Here is a 19,525-nt window from a genome sequence, read left to right on the forward strand (position 1 = left end):
TGTGCATCTGTCAATGCACTAATCTCGCACGATTTTCTTGCCTGTAGAGGAAAATAAGTTTTAACCCTGGAATTCTGATTCTTGCAGATTTAAAAAAAAAAAAAGCAAAAAGTCTAATATCCTGAAAAAAATCTGACATTTTTAGGGAAGATTTCTAACCACAAATCTGTGGTTTTCGTAAGAGATTATCTAAAACAGGCCAAAAAACCCCACTTGTTCCAAAGATTCTTTTGTTCATTTAAACAGTATCGCATTTCTACAACTTCACTCCTTAGAGTGCATCTTATCAAAAGCCATAAGCTGGACAGACTCCATAGAGGCATCTGCCAAAAAATCTGAAGCTGCTTTAAGCATAGTGAGAGACCATTTCCTCCCTAGCAGCTAGGAATCTTCATTTTTGAAGAAAAAAAAAAAAAGTTCCTTAGTAGAGATGAGCGAGCACCAAAATGCTCGAGTGCTCGTTACTCGAGTCGAACTTTCAGTGATGCTCGAGAGTTCGTTTCGAGTAACGAACCCCATTGAAGTCAATGGGTGACTCGAGCATTTTTGTATATGACTGGTGCTCCGCTAAGGTTTTTATTTGTGAAAATATTAGCAAATTACCAAAGTCATGTAAAAAACACAGAAATGGATAGGGCAGGCGAGGAGCAACATGCAGGGCTGCATTTCGGGCTCCGAGGTCTCACTATTAAGCCACAATAGTGGCAAGAGTGAGAACCCCCCCACTGTCAGCATAAAGATCGTTCTCCTCTGCCACAGCTGTAACAGAGAAGAACGATGTTAGCCCATTGAATTCAATGAAGGCGGCAATACGGCCGGCTCCATTGAAAGCAATGAGCTGCCGGCGAGCGCGGGATGAATTTTCAGGAAGGGCTTAAAAATATAAGCTCTTACCTGAAAAAGAAACATTTTAGTGTAAAAAAGAATAAAAATGCAGGCACTCTCTTCAATGGAGCAGCTGCTGCTGCCGGCGACTCCATTGAAGACAATGGTCCGCTGGCACACCCGAATTCTTTTTCAGGGAAGGGCTTTACATATAAGCCATTCCCTGGAAATGAATTAAAAGTGATTTAAAAAACAAAAAAAATAGATACTCACCTCCCTTCAGCTGCCGGGGCACAGCCGCGTCTTCTCCTGCTGCCCCCTGCACTGTGGTGCTGAACTGCTGTCATTCAGCTGAGAGCTGCGCTGAATTCATGAATGAGTGTGAGTGAGATCTGCTTCTGATTAGTCAGGCTGTGACCAATCAGAGGCAGCTCATTCAGCAGGCGGGGATTTGAAATCCCCGGCTGCTGAATACTACAGAGAGCAGGTCAGGAGAACTGCCAGCTGAACTCCGTCTGCCGGGACATTTTTTTTTTACACATTTCTGGATGAATTGCAGGGAAGGGCTTATATATTTAAGCCCTTCCCGAAAATTCATTGTGCGATCGCCGGCAGCCCATTGCTTTCAATGGGCTAACATCGTTCTGCCGGGACAAGGTGAGTATATATTTTTTTTTACTTTTTACTAGAGATGAGCGAGCGTACTCGGATAAGCACTACTCGCTCGAGTAATTGGCTTTATCCGAGTACCGCTGTGCTCGGGTCTAAAGATTCGGGTGCCGGCACGGAGCGGGGAGCTGCAGGGGAGAGCGGGGAGGAATGGAGGTAAGATCTTTCTCTCCTTCTCTCCCGCCCGCTCTCCCCTGCTCCCCGCTGCGACTCACCTGTCAGCCGCAGTGGCACCCGAATCTTTAGACCCGAGCACAGCGATACTCGGATAAAGCCAATTACTCGAGCGAGTAGTGCTTATCCGAGTACGCTTGCTCATCTCTACTTTTTACACATTTTAGGATGATTTTCAGGTAAGGGCTTATATTTTTAAGCCCTTCCCGAAAATTCATCCCCCGCTAGCCGGCAGCCCATTGCTTTCAATGGAGCTGGCTGTATTGCCGGCTCCATTGAATTCAATGGTCAGTACTTGTTTAATCGAGACGGGCACCGCGTGGTGCTCGTCTCGAGTAACTCGAGCACCCTAATACTCGAACGAGCATCAAGCTCGGACGAGTATGCTCGCTCATCTCTATTCCTTAGCATTGCAGAATCCGCGCAGACAAGCCACAATTCAAGCCGCCCGTAGAAATGCATGGGCGTCCGCCGCTTAATTAAAGCATGCAGATTTGTTTTGCGAGCCTATTTAGTATTGGCCTATTACATTTCCTCTGCCTACAGCAATCAATTATACAGTGCAATACGGGGGAACTAAGCATTATAAAGGGATTTTCTGAGCAAAATCTATTGATGAATTATCCTTAGCATAGGTCATCAATAGCTGACCGCTGGAGACCCGCCACTTGGGATCCTAGGCGATCAGCTGATTCCCGGCCTGCTGTTAATGCAGCGGATCTGGACATTGTCATCGGGGGTTCAAGCTTCAGAGCATGGGAGTTCTGCAGAAACTGTTTGGGTAAGAATACAAGGAGAGAACAACAGAAAGGACACCATTGTAGGCATTTACTATAGGCTGCCTGGATAAGCAGAAGATATTGATGAACTCTGTCTACATCAGATGGCCAAGCTCTCTAAAAAGCACAACATAGTGATCATGGGAGATTTTAACTATCCAGACATTTGTTGGGAATCTCTCTTTTAGGTAGAAGTAATGGATCCAACAAATTCTTATCTGCTTCTTGCTGACAACTTTATCTTCGAAAAGGTCGGAGAGAAAACAAGGCGATCTGCTATCTTGGACCTAAATCTTACCAACAGGGAGGAAATGGTTGAGGAAGTAAGGGTGGATGGGTCCTTAGGAGGCAGTGATCATACTATCCTTGAATTTTGGATAACAAAGGGACAGACACCTGAGAAAACTCAGACCTCAAGTTTGGATTTCAGAAAGGCAGCTTTCGATGAACTCAAAGAGGATAGGAAGAATCCAATGGCTGGATGTTCTTAAGGACGGAAAGGTCCAAGAAGGTTTGGAAATATTGTGAAGAGATTCTCAAAGCACAATCTTTAATCCCTAAAAGAAGGAATGATGGGAAGCATTTAAAGAGACCAGGATGGATGAACACAGAACTTGCACAGATGTTAAATAGGAAGAAAAACATGTTTAGTAAATGGAAAGAGGGGGAAATATCTAAAAAAGAATATAATGCGGTCTGCAGAAACTGTAGGGCAAGTGTCAGAAAAGCCAATAATGAATTGAGGCTTGCAACAGAGACCAAAAGCAATAAAAAGGGATTTGGAAGGGGGGGGGGGGGGCGGGGATGTCAAAAGCAGAAGAAAAGATGCTATAGGATGCTTACAAGATGAAAATGGTGAATTGGTTAAGAATGATGTTGAGAAAGCTGAACTTTTAAATTCCTATTTTGTATCAGTTTTTTTCTCAGAAAGTAGATGTAACATCAACTAATCTTCCCTGTGCTATTAGGGGGAATAAAAGAATGCAGGCTATCTGTAAGCAGAGAGATAGTGAGGGAACACTTAGCTAACTTAATTGAATTTAAGTCCCAAGGTCCAGATGAATTACATCCTAGGATACTAAAGGAAGCAGTGGAGGTAATTGCTGAACCACTCACCATAATCTTTTAAAATTCCTGGAGAACAGGAGAAGTCCCAGCAGATTGGAAAAGGGTAAATGTTGTCCCAGTCTTCAAAAAAGGGAAGATGGTGGACCCAGGAAACTACAGGCCTGTGAGCCTTACTTCTATACTGGGAAAGATCTTTGAACAAATTATTAAACAGCATGTATGCAAGTACTTGGATAAAAATGGAGTAATTAACCACAGCCAGCATGGGTTTGTAACAAGTCAGGCCAGACAAATCTAATTTCCTTCTATGACAGAATCACTGACTGGGTTGATCAAGGAAATGCGGTGGATATACAGGTTGTCCCCAACTTGCGAACGTTCGATTTACGAACTTTGCAAGATGCAAACAATCTATCCTTCACAGTATGATGTAATGCTATGGCATTACATCATACTGTGCAGGCACCCGACAAACTTCTATCAAGCCTGATAGAAGCCTGTCCAGTCAGATCGCAGGACACTGTGCGGTTGCTAGGCAGCCTGGGGCCTTCTGAAAGGCCCTGGGGCTGCCTATGTAGAGCGCCTATCAAGCCATGTGCTTCATAGGCACTCTGCATAGGCAGCCCTGAGGCCTTTCAGGAGGCCCCTGGCTGCCTAGCAACTGTACAGCGTCCCATAATCTTATCGCAGGACACTGTACAGGCCCCCTGAATGTTGGGTGCCGGATTTTCGACGAGCCACGCTGCTCGTCGGAACTGTTAACACTTTAATGTTATCTGTATATCTTGACTTTAGTAAAGCATTTGACAAAGTATCTCATACCATACCTATTGAAAAAAATGACCAAATATAGGATTGACAAGGCAACGGTTAGGTGGATTCACAACTGGCTGAGGGATCGTACTTAAAGAGTGGTCATAAATGGCTGCACATCCAAGTGGAAGAATGTATCAAGTGGGGTACCACAAGGCTCTGTCCTAGGCCCAGTGGTGTTTAACATTTTTATAGATGATCTGGAGGAGAGAATTGAAGGGAAACTGATCAAATTTGCTGGCAACACAAAACTAGGGAGAGTATTCAAAAAGATCTAGGAAAGCTTAAACAGTGGGCGGCGACTAACAATGGTCTGAGCAAGAAAAAAGGAAAAAAAGCACAAAGAATGGGAGGAATTAGGCTAAGCAGCAGCACATGTGAAAAAGACTTATACTATTAGGTATACTAATAGATCGCAGGCTGAACATGAGTCAACAATGTGATGCAGCAGCCAAAAAGGGAAACACAATTCTGGGATGTATTAGGAGAAGCATAGAGTCTAGATCCTGTGAGGTAATTATCCCCCTCTACTCTTCCTTAGTCAGACCTCATCTGCAATACTGTGTCCAGTTCTGGGCACCCCACTTTAAAAAAGACAGACAAACTGGAGCAAGTTTAGAGAAGTGTTACCAGGGTGGTGAGCGGTCTACAAATCATTTCCTATGAGGAACGGTTAAAGGATCTGGAATGTTTAGCTTGCAAAACAGAAGGCTGAGAGGAGACAATGGCTGTCTACAAATATCTGAAGGGCTGTCACACTGCAGAGGGATCAGCCCTATTCTCATTTGTACAAGGAAAGACTAGAAGCAATGGGATGAAACTGAAAGGGAGGAGACAGAAATTAGATATTAGAAAAAAACTTTCTGACAGTGAGGGTGATCAATGAGTGGAACAGGTTACCACGGGAGGTGGTGAGTTCTCCTTCAATGGAAGTGTTCAAACAAAGGCTGGACAAATATCTGTCTGGGATGAGTTAGTAAATCCTGCACTGAGCAGGGGGTCGGACCCAATGACCCTGGGGGTCCCTTCCAACTCTACTATTCTATGATCTTCTGGTCTGGAAAACAAAATCGCAGCATGCTCCATTTTGCTGTGAATCTCGCACGCACGCATCCACAGTACAAAAGAAAGAAGATCCGGACGTGAACGCAGAAGACCTGCACGGGTAAAAAAAAAAAAAAAGTCCTTGGCCACAGAGGCAGGGTCGGATCCCGACCTGCCTGTGAACATGAGGCCTTAATGGAATCTGCAAAAGGAGGCAAAGCCTTTTTGACAACTTTTGGTTCCAGAATGCCGATTTTTGTTTTTTCATCAAACTTTTATATCATCAATATTAAATACGAGATGGTTTTCGCACTCATTAAAAACGCTCACTTGTTTCTTAAGATTCTTGCCATTCATTCTTCAAGAGCTTGTTCCATTTCTAGCTGTTTTGCTGCAGGAAGCAGACTGCTCTGTGTATGTTGCAAAGTGGCCTATGTTGCGACTGCTATTGAAATGAATAGTACCCAGCCTGCAGTACCAACCCGGCCCACTGCTCAATGTATGGAGCTGTCTCTACTCCCCAAATTGCCTCTTGCAGAAACCGATAACACCATCAGGAAGTCGTGGGAGGGGCCTTTTAAACTCTGTTCCTGCCCCTGCAGAGCACACGGCTCAACCTCCAGGTGGCACAGTCATGGTGCATGCAATGGGGGAAAAAAATGACAACTGTGACCTTTCCTTTTGATTTCCCTATTCTACATTTCTGTTGCTGCTACAGATTCTGCTAAACTATATTGTGAAACTGCAGATAATGGAAGATGCAAGAGATGATAATTTTATAAATCTAAAAGTTTTATTAGGACGACTGACAAAATGCTGCCTAAGAATTACTTTACATATGATAAAAGTTTTCACAGAACCTAAAACACATGCTGCGGTAGAAAGAAAAAATAAAAACTACAAAAATGACAGGTTTTTACAATAAAACTGTAGAGAAGCTCATGTGTAACCCCCCCCCCTCTCCAGGATACCGGCTACCTAAAGCTTCCTGCTTGAGAAGTCAATAGAAGGAAAGAGATTAAACGAAAATAAAAAAACGTTTCACATGAACAGAACCGTCTCCACATGAACAGAACCGTCTCCACCTCTCCAAGTAACTGTTAAAAAAATTCATAATTTGCCCACATCGTCCCCTGTAGGAACGTGTTAATATCTACATCTATTTAGGTAGCGTGTCTGTCTTGTAGGGTCCTTGCAGCTGCCCGAAGGGTGGCAGAGTCGATGCCCCCAGGAAGCAACCAAACACTGAACAGGTGACCGTAACACAATGCATCATCTTAGTATTTTTTGGCGACAGGTTTTCCTTTCTTTGTTCAAAGAGTAAAAAAAGGGGGAGAAGAAAAAAAAAAAAAAATCCCCCCAATGTCTTTTCACAGACATCACTAATAGCCAAACAATTCATGCTACTCGGTAAAAATGTAGAGTTTGTAACACTAGTGGGGAAGAGGAGGAGCAGGGGCGTAGGGCGCAGGGTCTCCCGGGCTTTACACATAAAACACTTGGCTGCAGGAAAGACTGAATCCTGGAGCCGTCCTCCCAACCCCTTCCCCACATCGCTGCAGGACCCACTATCCATCGTTGTTATTAAAAGCTTCATGTGGCCTTTAGTTCTTGTCATCCTTTTTGTCATCATCCTCTGAGGGGTAGGAATGCCACGTCAGCCGTTCCTCATAAAAGGAGATCACCACTTGGGGACACTTCACGTTGGCCTCCTTAGCCGGGACAAGATCCGCTTCGTCTGAGTTCTTCCTGTAGGTTATACATGGGAAAGGTAGAGTTAGCGCCTGTCACTCAAAACAGCCATGCTTAGGAGAACGTATGGTCATCTTTAACCCCTTAAGGTCATGGCCTATTTTGGGCTTAAGGACACAACGATTTTTTGGGGGATTTTTAAAGAACTATAACTTTTTTATTTTTCCGTCGACACGGACGTAAAAGGGCTTGTTTTTAGCGTTGAAGTATAGTTTTTTTTACCATTTTTTGGGTGCATATGATGTATTGCAAAAACATTTATTTTTTGAGAGCAAGGAGAGAAAACATTAATTCTGACTTTTTACAGCGTCAATAAAACAGCATAAATTTTCTGCGGGTTGGTACGATTACAACAATACCAAAAACTATTTTTTTTTAGGTTTTTCCACTTTTTTCCTGGAAATTTTAATTTTTGCATTGTTACATATAAAGGCGCATAACGTTTTTTATTTTTCCATAGACGGAGCTCTGTGGGGGCTTGTTTTTTTACACCATGACCTGTAGTTTTTATTTGCACCATTTTGGTGTACATACAGCTTTTTTGATCTTTTTTATTGTGCTTTTTTGGAGGTAAAATGAATTAAAGAAACATTTTGCCTTTTTTTTTACGGTTTTTGCTTCGCAGGGTAATTAGTGTGCTCAAATTACAGAACAGGTCGTTACGGACGCAATGATACCACATATGTGGGGTTTTTCTTACATTTATTTTCATACAAATAGGGGAAAATCAGTATAAAAAAAAAAAAGGGGGGGGGGGGGAGGGTTTCTAAAAAAAAAAAAAAAAATTGCCCTATTTGGGTCCCCCCCCCCTTCCTTCCCCAACACACACAATTTATGTCACTGTAGGGGACTTGTACCATAACACATATGATCGCTATGGTGAGGCATTGCAGGACATAGGTCAGCCTTATCGCTGGTTAGGCTGGCTGCCCACGGGCGAGGTGTCATTGCGAGATCCGCAGCGATAAATCACACGCAGAGCTCACATGACACGCTTTCCATAGGATAACTATGGAAAGCGCAGCCTACTGCCGTGGACAGGCAGCCTTATAGCGATCATAGGCACTGCCAAAGCAGATCGCGGTGTGTAAGGGGTTAACAGCGGGAGTCACGGTCCCAATGCACCCCAACTGTTGCAGTGGGAGGCAAGCCATCCGTAATAGCCAGCTCCCACTGCCAGATGCCGCAGAATCTGAAGAAAGTAACTTCAAGATGCCTTAACCCTTTCCAGTCCAATGTCGGGCCTGCCCCGACATCATCATTTTCCTCCACAGCTCCGATGTCGGGGCAGGCCCGACACTGCAGTGCAGGAGTGGATCTGCACCCGATCGTCAGGCACATCGGGTGCAGATGCACTCCTTTACTGGTCGTCATCGAGGACCCCCGAGGAGAAGGCAGAAAGGGTTTTTAACCCTTTCTGCCCACTTCTTTATACATTACATAGCGCTCAATTAGCGCTATGCAATGCATAGATTCCGGCCGGCGATCATGTGACCGCCGGTGTTACCTGACCCCCGGCGGTCACATGAACGCCGAGCCGGGAGCCTGCACCGTGCAAGGACCTGCTTACCTGACCAGCGTCTTGTGCATTCTCCTTCTGTCTCCCGACCCGGCGATCATGTGACCGCCAGGTGTCACCTGACCCCAGCGGTCACATGATCGCCGAGTCGGGAGGCAGAAGGAGAATGCACAAGACGCCGGTCAGGTAAGCAGGTCCCTCCCTGCACCCTCCTGAACTCTGTCAGATCAGGAGGGTGCAGGGAAAATGTATTTTTTCTCACCCATTCTCCCAGCTCCAATTTATTTGGAGCTAGGGAGAATGGGTGAGAAAAAATAAATGGATTGGAAAGGGTTAAGTACCAGCCTGCCATGACGTAACCTTCGTCCTGTGGCGGGAAGGGGTTAAAGAGTCGTCCCATTTTTTCCCCCCGAAAATGTACAGAATAGGTGATTTTAAGCATTTTTGCAATATGTTTAATCAGCCTATTTACATTTTTCATGGCAAACCTCTCTCCTGCTATGTAGCCAGGAACAGACTAGGTTTAGAAATCAGGGGGGGGGGGGGGGGGGGGGGGGGGCCTTCTGAAAGACCCCAGGGCTGTCATAGCAGAATTCCTATCAAGCCATGCCCATAGGGTGGCTTGATAGAATGGCTGCCCGATCACAGTATGATGTAATGCTATGGTATTACATCATACTGCAGGAGCGATCAAAGCATCGCAAATTGTCCCCTCTGGGGACTTAAAAGATTTTTTTTTTTTTTGTCATATTTATTATAAAAGAATGTATATAATAAAACAAAAAATACATTTTTGGTATCGCTGCTTCCGTGAACGTCCGATCTATTAAATTAACAGAAAAAAAACCAACAACAACTAATGAGCAGAAGAGATGCGCATTTTTGGTCATTCTGTCTCCAAGAAAAAAATGCAAAAAGTGTTCGAAAGTCGTATATAGTCCAAATTGGAACCAAAGCAAACTACAGGACGTCCCGCAAAAAAATGAGCCCTCATACAACTATGCCGACAAGAAAAATCGAAAATGGGGCAGGGTGGGTGGATGCTTGGTCACTAAGTGGTTAATATAGTGTGCCATGAGAGCTGCTGTGCCTGCACTAGAGAGCGGTGCAGGCACAGTGCATACAGGAGCTCCCTGTTTAGCTATGCAGTCATCTAGCTGAAGACTGATCTCTCAGCAGCGCCTCCTAGCTACATCGCCTAATAGGGGTTTGCTATGAAAGATGGACAAAATAGGCTGACTGAATATATTGCAAAAATGCTTAGAATCACCTATTCGGTACATTTAAGAAAAAAAAAAATACAAATTAACATGAGGAAACTAGGGATTTGTATTATGATCAGATTCTCGCTATGCATGTCCAAGGTAAAGTAACCACAGAGTACAGTGCGATTTGTCCAAGAATACGACCTCGACTAGGGCGACGTCTCGGCCTGCGCTGTAGACACAGACCTGGGGTACTAGAATGAAGACTGTAAGCCCCGCTTACAATCAGGTAGAGGAGCCCACCACAAAGCAGTAAGACTGGTTTTAATCAGATCACAGGTGGAATAGAATAGAATTCTGTACGTTTTCGTGGCCAATCCGTACGTGTTTATTACTAATGTGTTCATGTTTGGGTGGATCCGACGGGATTTACATAATGTCATGCTCGCTCTTATGTTTTAGAGAGGGAGAACGTCTCCCTTGTTTCATGTAGACGGGACGACAGTTGTCGGAGCGCTGACGTCACCGCTAGGTTGTTTGCGCAGAGCGTTTAGAAGAGCGGATCACTGCTAGGTTCTCGCTCAGCACCGAGCGGGGAGCATTTACACTCAGCGAGACGTCAGCGCTGATTGTCATGCTGGTTGAAAGTGAGCGACCAGCAAACTGTAAACGGATAGTGCACGATGGCTGTGCATTTAGACGCAACGATTATCGCGCAAATTCGTTCTCCTGGCCACATTTTGCGTGATATTCGGCCCGTGTGAATGGTCCTGTAGACCCCAAAGTATTAAACCTTTTGTCCAAGGAGAGGAAGGTTTTCTGAGCTTACTGAAAGCAGGGGAGAGAGAGCAGAGACACAGCCCACTCTTCCCATACTCACCCTGTGAGCCGAAGGCAAGGACAGAGCGGAAACAGAGGAGCAAAAGCAGGCTGAACCAGTGTGGTGATCTACTGGCGGACGTATCCAGGAGCAACCAAATGTAAACAGAGTGGGGACGAGATGTTTAAGGCATGGCGCATTTTTGAAAAACAGGAGCATGTAGAAATAAATGATTTGCGATATAGAGCACGCGGATCCACCAATGTGATCGTGGGAACACCCCTTTAACTGAAACACCTTTTCCTAATGAGGTATTGGAAACGTCATGAACAGAGGCTCACGGTTTTCTCCTTGCACGTGGATGTTTAGTCAATGGCTGATTAAAAGACACGAACCGTACAACCATTTGTGTGTTATTAGGTTAGTGTGTCTATAATTGTGACTCGGGCAACAATCAGGCCACATTTTATAAGTAATCAATGCAGACGTTCGGGTGATTCCAGAGGATTCACGTAATGTACGCAGTTGCAAGAAAAGGTAACACCAATATTGAGATCCGAACATGATGCGGCCGTACTTACCATTTCATCAGAAACATTAACTCCCCACTGGAGTCTGTGGCGCCAATAATCCTTTCTGGATCTAAACCTCGAGCAAATCCACGCGGCTTCTCAACCTGCGGGACGGAAGGGGGAAATGGTGAGAATACGGAACAGATAGTGATCCTGACTTGTAACAATATCAGCGATGCCAATATTCAGTGCTTTAACAATACTGCGCACCATCCAACTAAGTTGTCATCCTTGTGACCGTACTAGTAATACAATCCATGTAGGCCAGTCACTTATGCAAATTATTAATCTGCGTAATAATTGTCTTCATATCACAATGATGTGGGGAATTGTGGTATATGTAAATGTGGTAAGGGACCTTTACATTTAGGATCCCTTTACGTATCTAAGGAGGCATCTCATACTTGCGATAAAGCTCAGGTCATATAGATTTTGTATGCTGAGGTAATGACCACGGGCGAGTAAAAAAAAAAAAAAGTCTCCCAAATATGGTAAGGGGTGAGGACAATAAGGCTGGGTTCTCACATGCCGGATTCCCGGTGGAAATCTCGCGCTCTGGCCGCAGCGAAAAACCGCGAGATTTCTGCCGGAAAGAGCGCTGCATCAAAACCCGCTGCACTTAGCCGTGGATTTTGAAGCGGCCCGGCCGCTCGCTTTTCCGCTGCGGCCAGCGATCCCATAGAGGAGAGCGAGGCCGCAGCGGAAGAAGAAAAAAAATGAACATGCTGTGGCCGGCAAATCCGCGCCGCCACGCATTCGCCGTTTTGTGTGGACGAGATTTCTCAGAAATCTCGTCCACATGGCTGGCTCACCCAGGGGTTAGCAGCCGCAGGCGAATTTTCCACAGCAAAATTCTGGACGGAATTTCCGCGGCAAATCCGCCCTGTGTGAACCCAGCCTAAATCTGAAACCTTTGATACATGCAGTTGCTGAGACTTCGGGGTCGTTTCCTCTTCCGTACACGCTTTCTGCTTTTTTTTTTCCCCTTGAAAAATGTAACTCTTTGGATTTAAAGAGTAACTGCACTTATAATATGGCGGGTCTCACTCGATCGCATTCCGCAAGCGTATAATCCGTGTAATATGCGGATTAATCAAATACACCGAATTACACAATTATGCTCACATTAGCGTGTCGAAATTGCGTAATCTGCTCACGGAAAGTAGAACTCAGCATCATATCAGCAACAGAGAACAATGGGCTCCATCGTTGCGGATATACCCGCAGCATATATGACATTACGGCATGGATAATATAAACTAAAAAAAGAAAAAGGTGTACCACGCACGATTGCCTGTGTGTGTCTGCAGGGTCACGTCAGGGCCTCCCGCAGCGGATTCAGCTTACGGCCATGTGAGACCAGCCTATGTCATAGAGACATATCAACAGTTTTGATCAGTGGGGGTCTTGCTGCTGAGACAGCCCCTGATCGCTAGAATGAGGGACTACAGCACTCACCCGAGTGGTACTCCTCTTTGACAGTTCTTGCTTGCCGCCTCCTCACGGCAGCTGAAGATGGCCTCAAAGGACTTCAAACCTATATGGAGCAGTCTTCAGCTGCCGGGAGTAGCTGACAAGTAGCACTCAGGTGAGCGCAGTAGCCCCCTCACTTTAGGGATCAGTGGGGGGGGCGCTCATCAGTGGGACTCCCACTGATCAAAACTTTTGACGTGCGTTTATGACGAGCCAAAATTTAGTTAAAAGTGTAGTTTTTTTTCCCCCAAGTACTCTTACCTCATCTTTCTTTTTCTTGGGCTTGCCCTCTTCTCCCACACTTGGAAACTCGGTGTCAGAATCTGCTTTGCGTTTTCCATCAGCCTTGTCACGTAACTCGTGTGCGGATTTCTGCGACTGTAGGAACTCTGCGATCAGATCTGGGCAGTCGAGGTTTTCTTCTGGCTCCCAAGTGTTGTCCTCACTATAAGACATCAGATGGAGTCACATTCAGCTTTATTCTCAAGTCCTTCCTCAACAAGATACTTCATACAACAGTGTTCCCCAGTGTGAAGGGGCAAACCTCAAGTAACCCAAATATACAGGGTGCAGATGACCTGCTGACTCAGCAGACACGCTACTAGTGTTATATACGTAACCCTCTATCCTGAATTATAGGATCCTCTACTTGCTTGAAATTTGAAAAACCATTTCCCCACATACAAACCACAATCTAGACTTCATACAAAGCAGTTTATCCACATAAGCGGAATGGCAGTGTAAATCATGAGGGATGAGCAGCAGACAAATCTTAAGAAAGTGGTACATGGATTTGAGACGGACTTTCATGAGAAAATGCAGCCAAGCTGTAAGTCACTCGTCATAATGGTGGACAGCTTAGTTTTAACTTTGGAATATACTTTTTTTGTTTTACTATTCAATGTTTATACAGCGATCAGCCTAGTATAGTGAGGCCCAACTCTACAAGACCTCTCAAGGGGTTCTGTGGCGTCAAGATGTCAGCAGCAAAGCCCCTAAAGTCCTGTCAGCTGTGAAGTGTGACCTCCATGGATCAGACTCATCTCCAGCACATCTCAGAGATGGTCAATCGCATTGAGATCTGGGGAATTTGCAGGACAAGTCATCACCTTCATCTCTGTCCCGTTCCTCAGACCATTCCTGAACAGTTTTTGCAGCGTGGCCATGGCATTATCCAACTGGAAGAGGGCACTGCCACTAGGGAATACCACTGCCATGAAGGGGGGTACTTGGTCTGTACCCAAGACTGTGATGGTAACAAGAGCGCATCCTCTACGTCTAGACGAAAGAAGGTTTTATCACTAACACAGAAGGGGGTTCTTTACTGTAAGAGCAGTGAGACTGTGGAACTCTCTGCCTGAGGATGTGGTGATGGCAAAATCCATAGAGGAGTTTAAGAGGGGACTAGATGTCTTTCTAGAGCGCTATGATATTACAGGATATAGACATTAGGTGACTAGCGGGGTTCTTGATCCGGGTCTTGGAGTCAGGTAGGAGCTTTCAAAACGTTGATCTAGGGATTATTCGGCTCTTATTACAGTTGCTCAGATCCTTATATTTGCTCTTTTTTTTGCTTCCAACATTAACTTGAAGAACCGTCCGATCACTTGCTGCGCAATACATCCCCCCGGGTGACACTGTAATAAGATAATACTCTCCAGCCGTCAGTGGTTGTACTGTTATGGCTAATCGGTGTATGCGGTCAAACACCACATGTTGTCAAACCTATCCAACTCCAATAAGACTAGCAACAATGTACCCAAAATGACCCAAAGAGTTCAACTTAAAGGGGTTGTCCCGCGGCAGCAAGTGGGTCTATACACTTCTGTATGGCCATATTAATGCACTTTGTAATATACATCGTGCATTAATTATGAGCCATAAAGAAGTTATTCACTTACCTGCTCCGTTGCTAGCGTCCCCGTCGCCATGGATCCGTCTAAATTCGCTGTCTTCTGGCGTTTTTAGATGCGCTTGCGCAGTCCGGTCTTCTGCCTGGTGAATGGGGCCGCTCGTGCCAGAGAGCTGGTCACCGCGTCGTCATCGTAGCTCCGCCCCGTCATGTGTGCCGATTCCAGCCAATCAGGAGGCTGGAATCGGCAATGGACCGCACAGAGCCCATGGTGCACCATGGGAGAAGACCACGGTGCATCCCTGGGAAAGGACCGGCGGCCATCTTGGGGAGAAGATTTTTAAAACTTCATATTTCGTCAGATCGGTGAGTAGCAAGCGGTTTAAAAACCGCTTTAAATTGCTATTTTATGCCAGGGGGGTGACAGGGGGAATGGGCTAATGTAAAATTTTGATGTTTGCCTCGAGACAACCCCTTTAAAGTCAGAATTTGCAGCCCCTTTAAAAGACGCTGGTCTTATCTGAAGTTGTCAATTTCTTTAAAAATCAGAAATACACATAATTGCAAATAGACTGAATGTAGAAGTTGCAGAATGAAGTCCCCATTGACCCCCTTGGCGTTCTCATCACACAAGTCTCATCTTCTCGGGATTTTCTTACACATCTGCTGCCCTTCTTCATTACCAACAAGACAGTGACTGCTGACGGAGCGCCGCCTCGCAGTCTGCTGCTAGGAAACTGATACAAATATAGTCGCAAGAGGCGAATCCCAGAAAGTCCGAACCCGCACATGTAACACCGGGCGTACACTACCATATGGTAAAAGGCCGGTTTACCGGCGTATGACAACGCGTTTGTGATCACGTACGCCTTTCCTTCTATTGTCTCTTAGCAACGTTGTGTAAACACACCGCACATATGCAATGTAATATTGCGTATGTACAGCGTATGTAACCATAGAGAACAGTACGCGGTACAATGGAACACGCTGCGTTCTTCTTTTATGTGTGTTTATACACAAAAGTAGATGAATGGAAGGCAATGCACTTTCATTAACGCCATTCACCGCTGAGAGAGAAGCCATGATGTCTTCCATCATCCACTGTGACTTGTATCCTACTCTGTGCGGCTCCATTTCTCTGTATTTCCTTAGCACGTATCCAGATGTTGGCAAGCAAAGAGAACAGTCAGAGAAATGCAAGGTCACCGGAAAACCTTCTTTTCAGTAATTAATTTTCCCCAAGTCTAAATTGAAAGTATTCGCAGCCCTCAGGGAGAAAAGAAAAAAGATTAAAAGTTTGACTCCGTTTGTGAAACAGATATCCGTCTGTCTAATTAGCTTGTACAGCTAAACACACAATACATATTCATCTATTCGATATGCAGACCTCTCTATATACAGGGATTGGACAAAAATACGGAAACACTAAAGCTGTAGGCTGCTTCTTTTTCATCACAACCCGACGCAGTGATCGTCCGTCTGTCATTCTACATACATTTCTGACCACGAAGACAAATGGCGCTTACCAAATGTTGGCGCTGTTATACAGATCACTGCATCACGCAACTACAGCACCGCCTACTAACTCCATACATGTAGATGTGAGGATCCTGAACCATTAGCAGGGGTCCGTATGGGAGTTTAATCATTAGCGCTGAGCTGCCCTTTTGATATAGTTAAAATTTACTGGTAGTATTCTGAAATAGGATTTATAATGCCATGTAACTAAAGGTACGCGTGTCACACAGTGTTTCCATATTTTTGTCCACTCCCTGTATGTATGCACGCACGCACGCGTATAATATCCTTAGCGCTGCGGAATAAGTTGGCGCTATACAAATAAAGATTATTATTATTATTAGCCTAATTTCGCACAGGTGAGGACAATATCGAGCCGTGGAACATGGCCCAATATTGCGCTCGTCAACGTGCGTTTTCCCCATGGATGCAAGGTGCTTGTGTCAAAAATGTCTCGCATCACTTAGTGAAAGTAGCAATCCAATGGGGAAAACTCGCATTGTGTGCGAGTGTAGGTCCGGACTTAATGACCATGAGTATATGCAGGCAGGGTATGACCTAGGAGAAGTCCTGCCTACAGCCGACGCCGCGGCTCGTGCCGAGTTTTCATACCCAATGATAAATAAGTTATAATAGGCTCCATATACACAGTGAGGCGTCTTCTATAATGAAGGAGTAATAGTCTTGATTACAGAAGTTCTGTGTGACCGGCCAATCAGTCTGCTGCTCGTATTTTAACCCTTAATTTGGAACACATGAATATACCTCCATGGCGCTAACACCGCGTCTAATATGCAGTTAGATCACGCCGGTCGAGACCTCGGCCTAACGAGGACTTGCCGTAATCCTACTTACTCAGAGAATCCTTTCCATTTCAGCAGATATTCGACTTTTCCTTTGACCACCCTCCTGTCTAGAACTTTTTCCACCACGTATTCTTCCTCTTCTTCATCCACAACGTCTTCCATTTTCTTCTTGTTTTGCTTCTTCCCCACAGTAGCCGCCAGCTTAGCGGTTACGTGGGTCTGTATGGGGGGCAGATAGAAAAACGTGAGCTGAACAAGCCATACAAAGTCACAGCAATGATGAATGATGCAATGTATCCAACGCCGATGGCATCCAAGCCCAGTGATAGGGGAGTGGGGGGCCGCTGATGTGGGGGTACCAGCAGTCAGACCCTCCCCGATTAGAGGAATAGCATCTACCCTGTAGATGGGCAAGAGCTTCTTTGGGTGGGACAGCCTCTTTAAAGTGTACCAAGACTAACTTCTCTATTTAATTGTTGGGGTCTCACCACAGAAATCCACACATATCCAGAAAAAAAAAAGTGTCCCGCGTCCCCCTTACTGTTGGCTTACCGCACCTCTGCAGTGAACGGTCATGGCTGATGCCGCTCCACTCATCTTTAACGGGACTCCCAGAGACATCCGAGGGCTTGAAATAAATGGAGCGCCACTATGTGCAACCGCCGCTCCATCCAATCTCCATGTTATTGCGGTGGGCCCCCGGGGATGCCACTGGCTAGATTGGCGATTCCATTGAATGTGAATGGGGCGCTGATTGTGCATGCTTGGCCAGCGCTCCATGCAGTGTGACGTCACTGCTGGGGAAGGAGCGACCCCTCAGTGACAGGAGAGCGGGGAGACCTGAGCTCGAGATGGGCAGGGGTCCCAGTGAGGAGACCCCCACCGATCAAACAGTTATTCCATATCCTGTGGACAGCGGATAACTTATTTTGGTAAAACCACTTTAAAGAGACTCATCTCCTGTTAGCCCTATAAGCTAAGAATAGGTGAGCGCGGAGTCCGGGGACTGTTATACTTACCTTCTCCGTAGTTCCCCCCGGTGTCAGCGCTGAAAGACGCTGCTGCAGTGCATTGAGCGGCGCTGTTAAGTAGTCTGCCCATTATAAAATATGAAATGGGCGGACTACTTAGCAGCGCCGCTCAATACACGGCAGCTTTCAGCGCTGACACCAGGGGAGCAAAGAGGGAGGCAAGTATAACACATCCCCGCACGCAGCGGTCACCTACCTTTAGCACTATGAACTGAGCTTATGGCCAAGTAGGTGACAGTCTCTCCCATTCAGGAGGGGTGATAACCAGCTGATCAGCGGGGGTCTCACTGCTGGAATCCTCACGGATTACCAAAATGGACATTCCAACTTCCGGGAGAGACTGGCAAGATGAATGAAGCGGCAGCGAACATGCTTGATCACCAGTCCATTCATTGCCAAGGGAGCGCCGGGGATTACTGAGTGCTTAAACTTGGCTATTTTTGGTGCTCCTACTCATTTTGCCAGTTTTTGCAGAGAATCGGGCCCCCTAATCAGTGGGGGGTCCAGCAGTCGGACCCCTGCAGATCAGCTAGTTGTTTCCTATTCTGCAGATAGGAGGTAACAATGTTACCAGAATAAACGTCCCTTTAAATGATACTTTGTAACTACGGTAACACCCAGATACAATCTATCCTTCTGTATAGGCTGTGAGGCCTCCGCCCAGTAGGTACCAGCTAAGGATGGCACTCTGTACTAGTCTGGTATATAGTTACTGCCGAGCAAGCCAAAACCCTCCATACCCCACTCAGTGCCAGCAATCAGGTGATGCTACCATGCCAACCGGAGAGATTACAATTATGCCAAGTGCTGGCAGCTTGAACCATTAAAAAGTTTCTATTTTTGGCCCCAACTACAGACTGGCACACCTGAGATGAGACATGCCCGGCTGTGCCATGCAGCCCCTACTAGGTGCCAAATATTCACTCATTGAGAAAATTGGCTCTAACAGTACCAACTCAGCTACACCAAACATACCCACCCCGGGAAAATGGCACTCGTTCGTGCATAACTTTGCCCAAACTATGAATGGCAAAGCTGGTAAGATTACCAACCCTGCACACTGCAAGCTCTTGCACACAGAACCGCCCCCCATGGTGGACCGTACCATCGACCTCGTGTAACTAGCCTCTGCGGCGGGCACATACCACAGCTACCCGCGCAGAGGGGTGTACTGACCTCAACTTCATTCATCATATCATATGGGAGAACTACAAAGCGCAGGGGGCGGCGGAGCGTCTCACCGGCTGGGGGTCAGGCGGGGCGACGGGAGTCGCAGCCAGCGTGATGAGGCCTGGGGTCGCCGTCGTGAAGAATTTTCCAGGAACGCTGGACCGTTACGTAAGGGTGAGAAAAACCGCTCGTGGCGTGCAGTTCGGCCTTCAGCCGCCTTCCAGGTTCACGTGATCCGGTTCGGTTAAGAGAATGTGGAGCCTCCAAACAAAAGGGTCTGCCGCCACCGAGAAGCAGCACTGCGCAGGCGCCGCGCCGCAGAGCATCTCGGGAGGTGTAGTTCCCATTTGGCGGCATGTACCTCGTTCTCCGGAAAGAAAAACTCGTTCAGAGACCCTTCTGAGGGAAAAAGCTTCAGCAAACAAAGGGGAGAGA

At 46.1% G+C, this 19,525-nt stretch overlaps 1 protein-coding gene across 1 annotated transcript; it reads right to left on the reverse strand.

Moving 5' to 3' along the window:
• Nucleotides 1-6,143: 6,143 nt before the first annotated feature.
• CBX1 (chromobox 1) lies at nucleotides 6,144-19,399 on the reverse strand. The gene is made up of 5 exons (XM_066586062.1): nucleotides 19,162-19,399; nucleotides 16,939-17,108; nucleotides 12,975-13,158; nucleotides 11,250-11,344; nucleotides 6,144-7,121 (listed from the first exon to the last, which is right to left on the reverse strand). The coding sequence occupies exons 2-5, from the start codon at nucleotides 17,049-17,051 to the stop codon at nucleotides 6,977-6,979; spliced, it is 537 nt and encodes a 178-aa protein (XP_066442159.1). The 5' UTR covers nucleotides 17,052-17,108; nucleotides 19,162-19,399; the 3' UTR covers nucleotides 6,144-6,976.
• Nucleotides 19,400-19,525: the final 126 nt, after the last annotated feature.

This window comes from Eleutherodactylus coqui, chromosome 13, assembly GCF_035609145.1.
Source record: "Eleutherodactylus coqui strain aEleCoq1 chromosome 13, aEleCoq1.hap1, whole genome shotgun sequence".
NCBI classification, from domain to species: domain Eukaryota; kingdom Metazoa; phylum Chordata; class Amphibia; order Anura; family Eleutherodactylidae; genus Eleutherodactylus; species Eleutherodactylus coqui.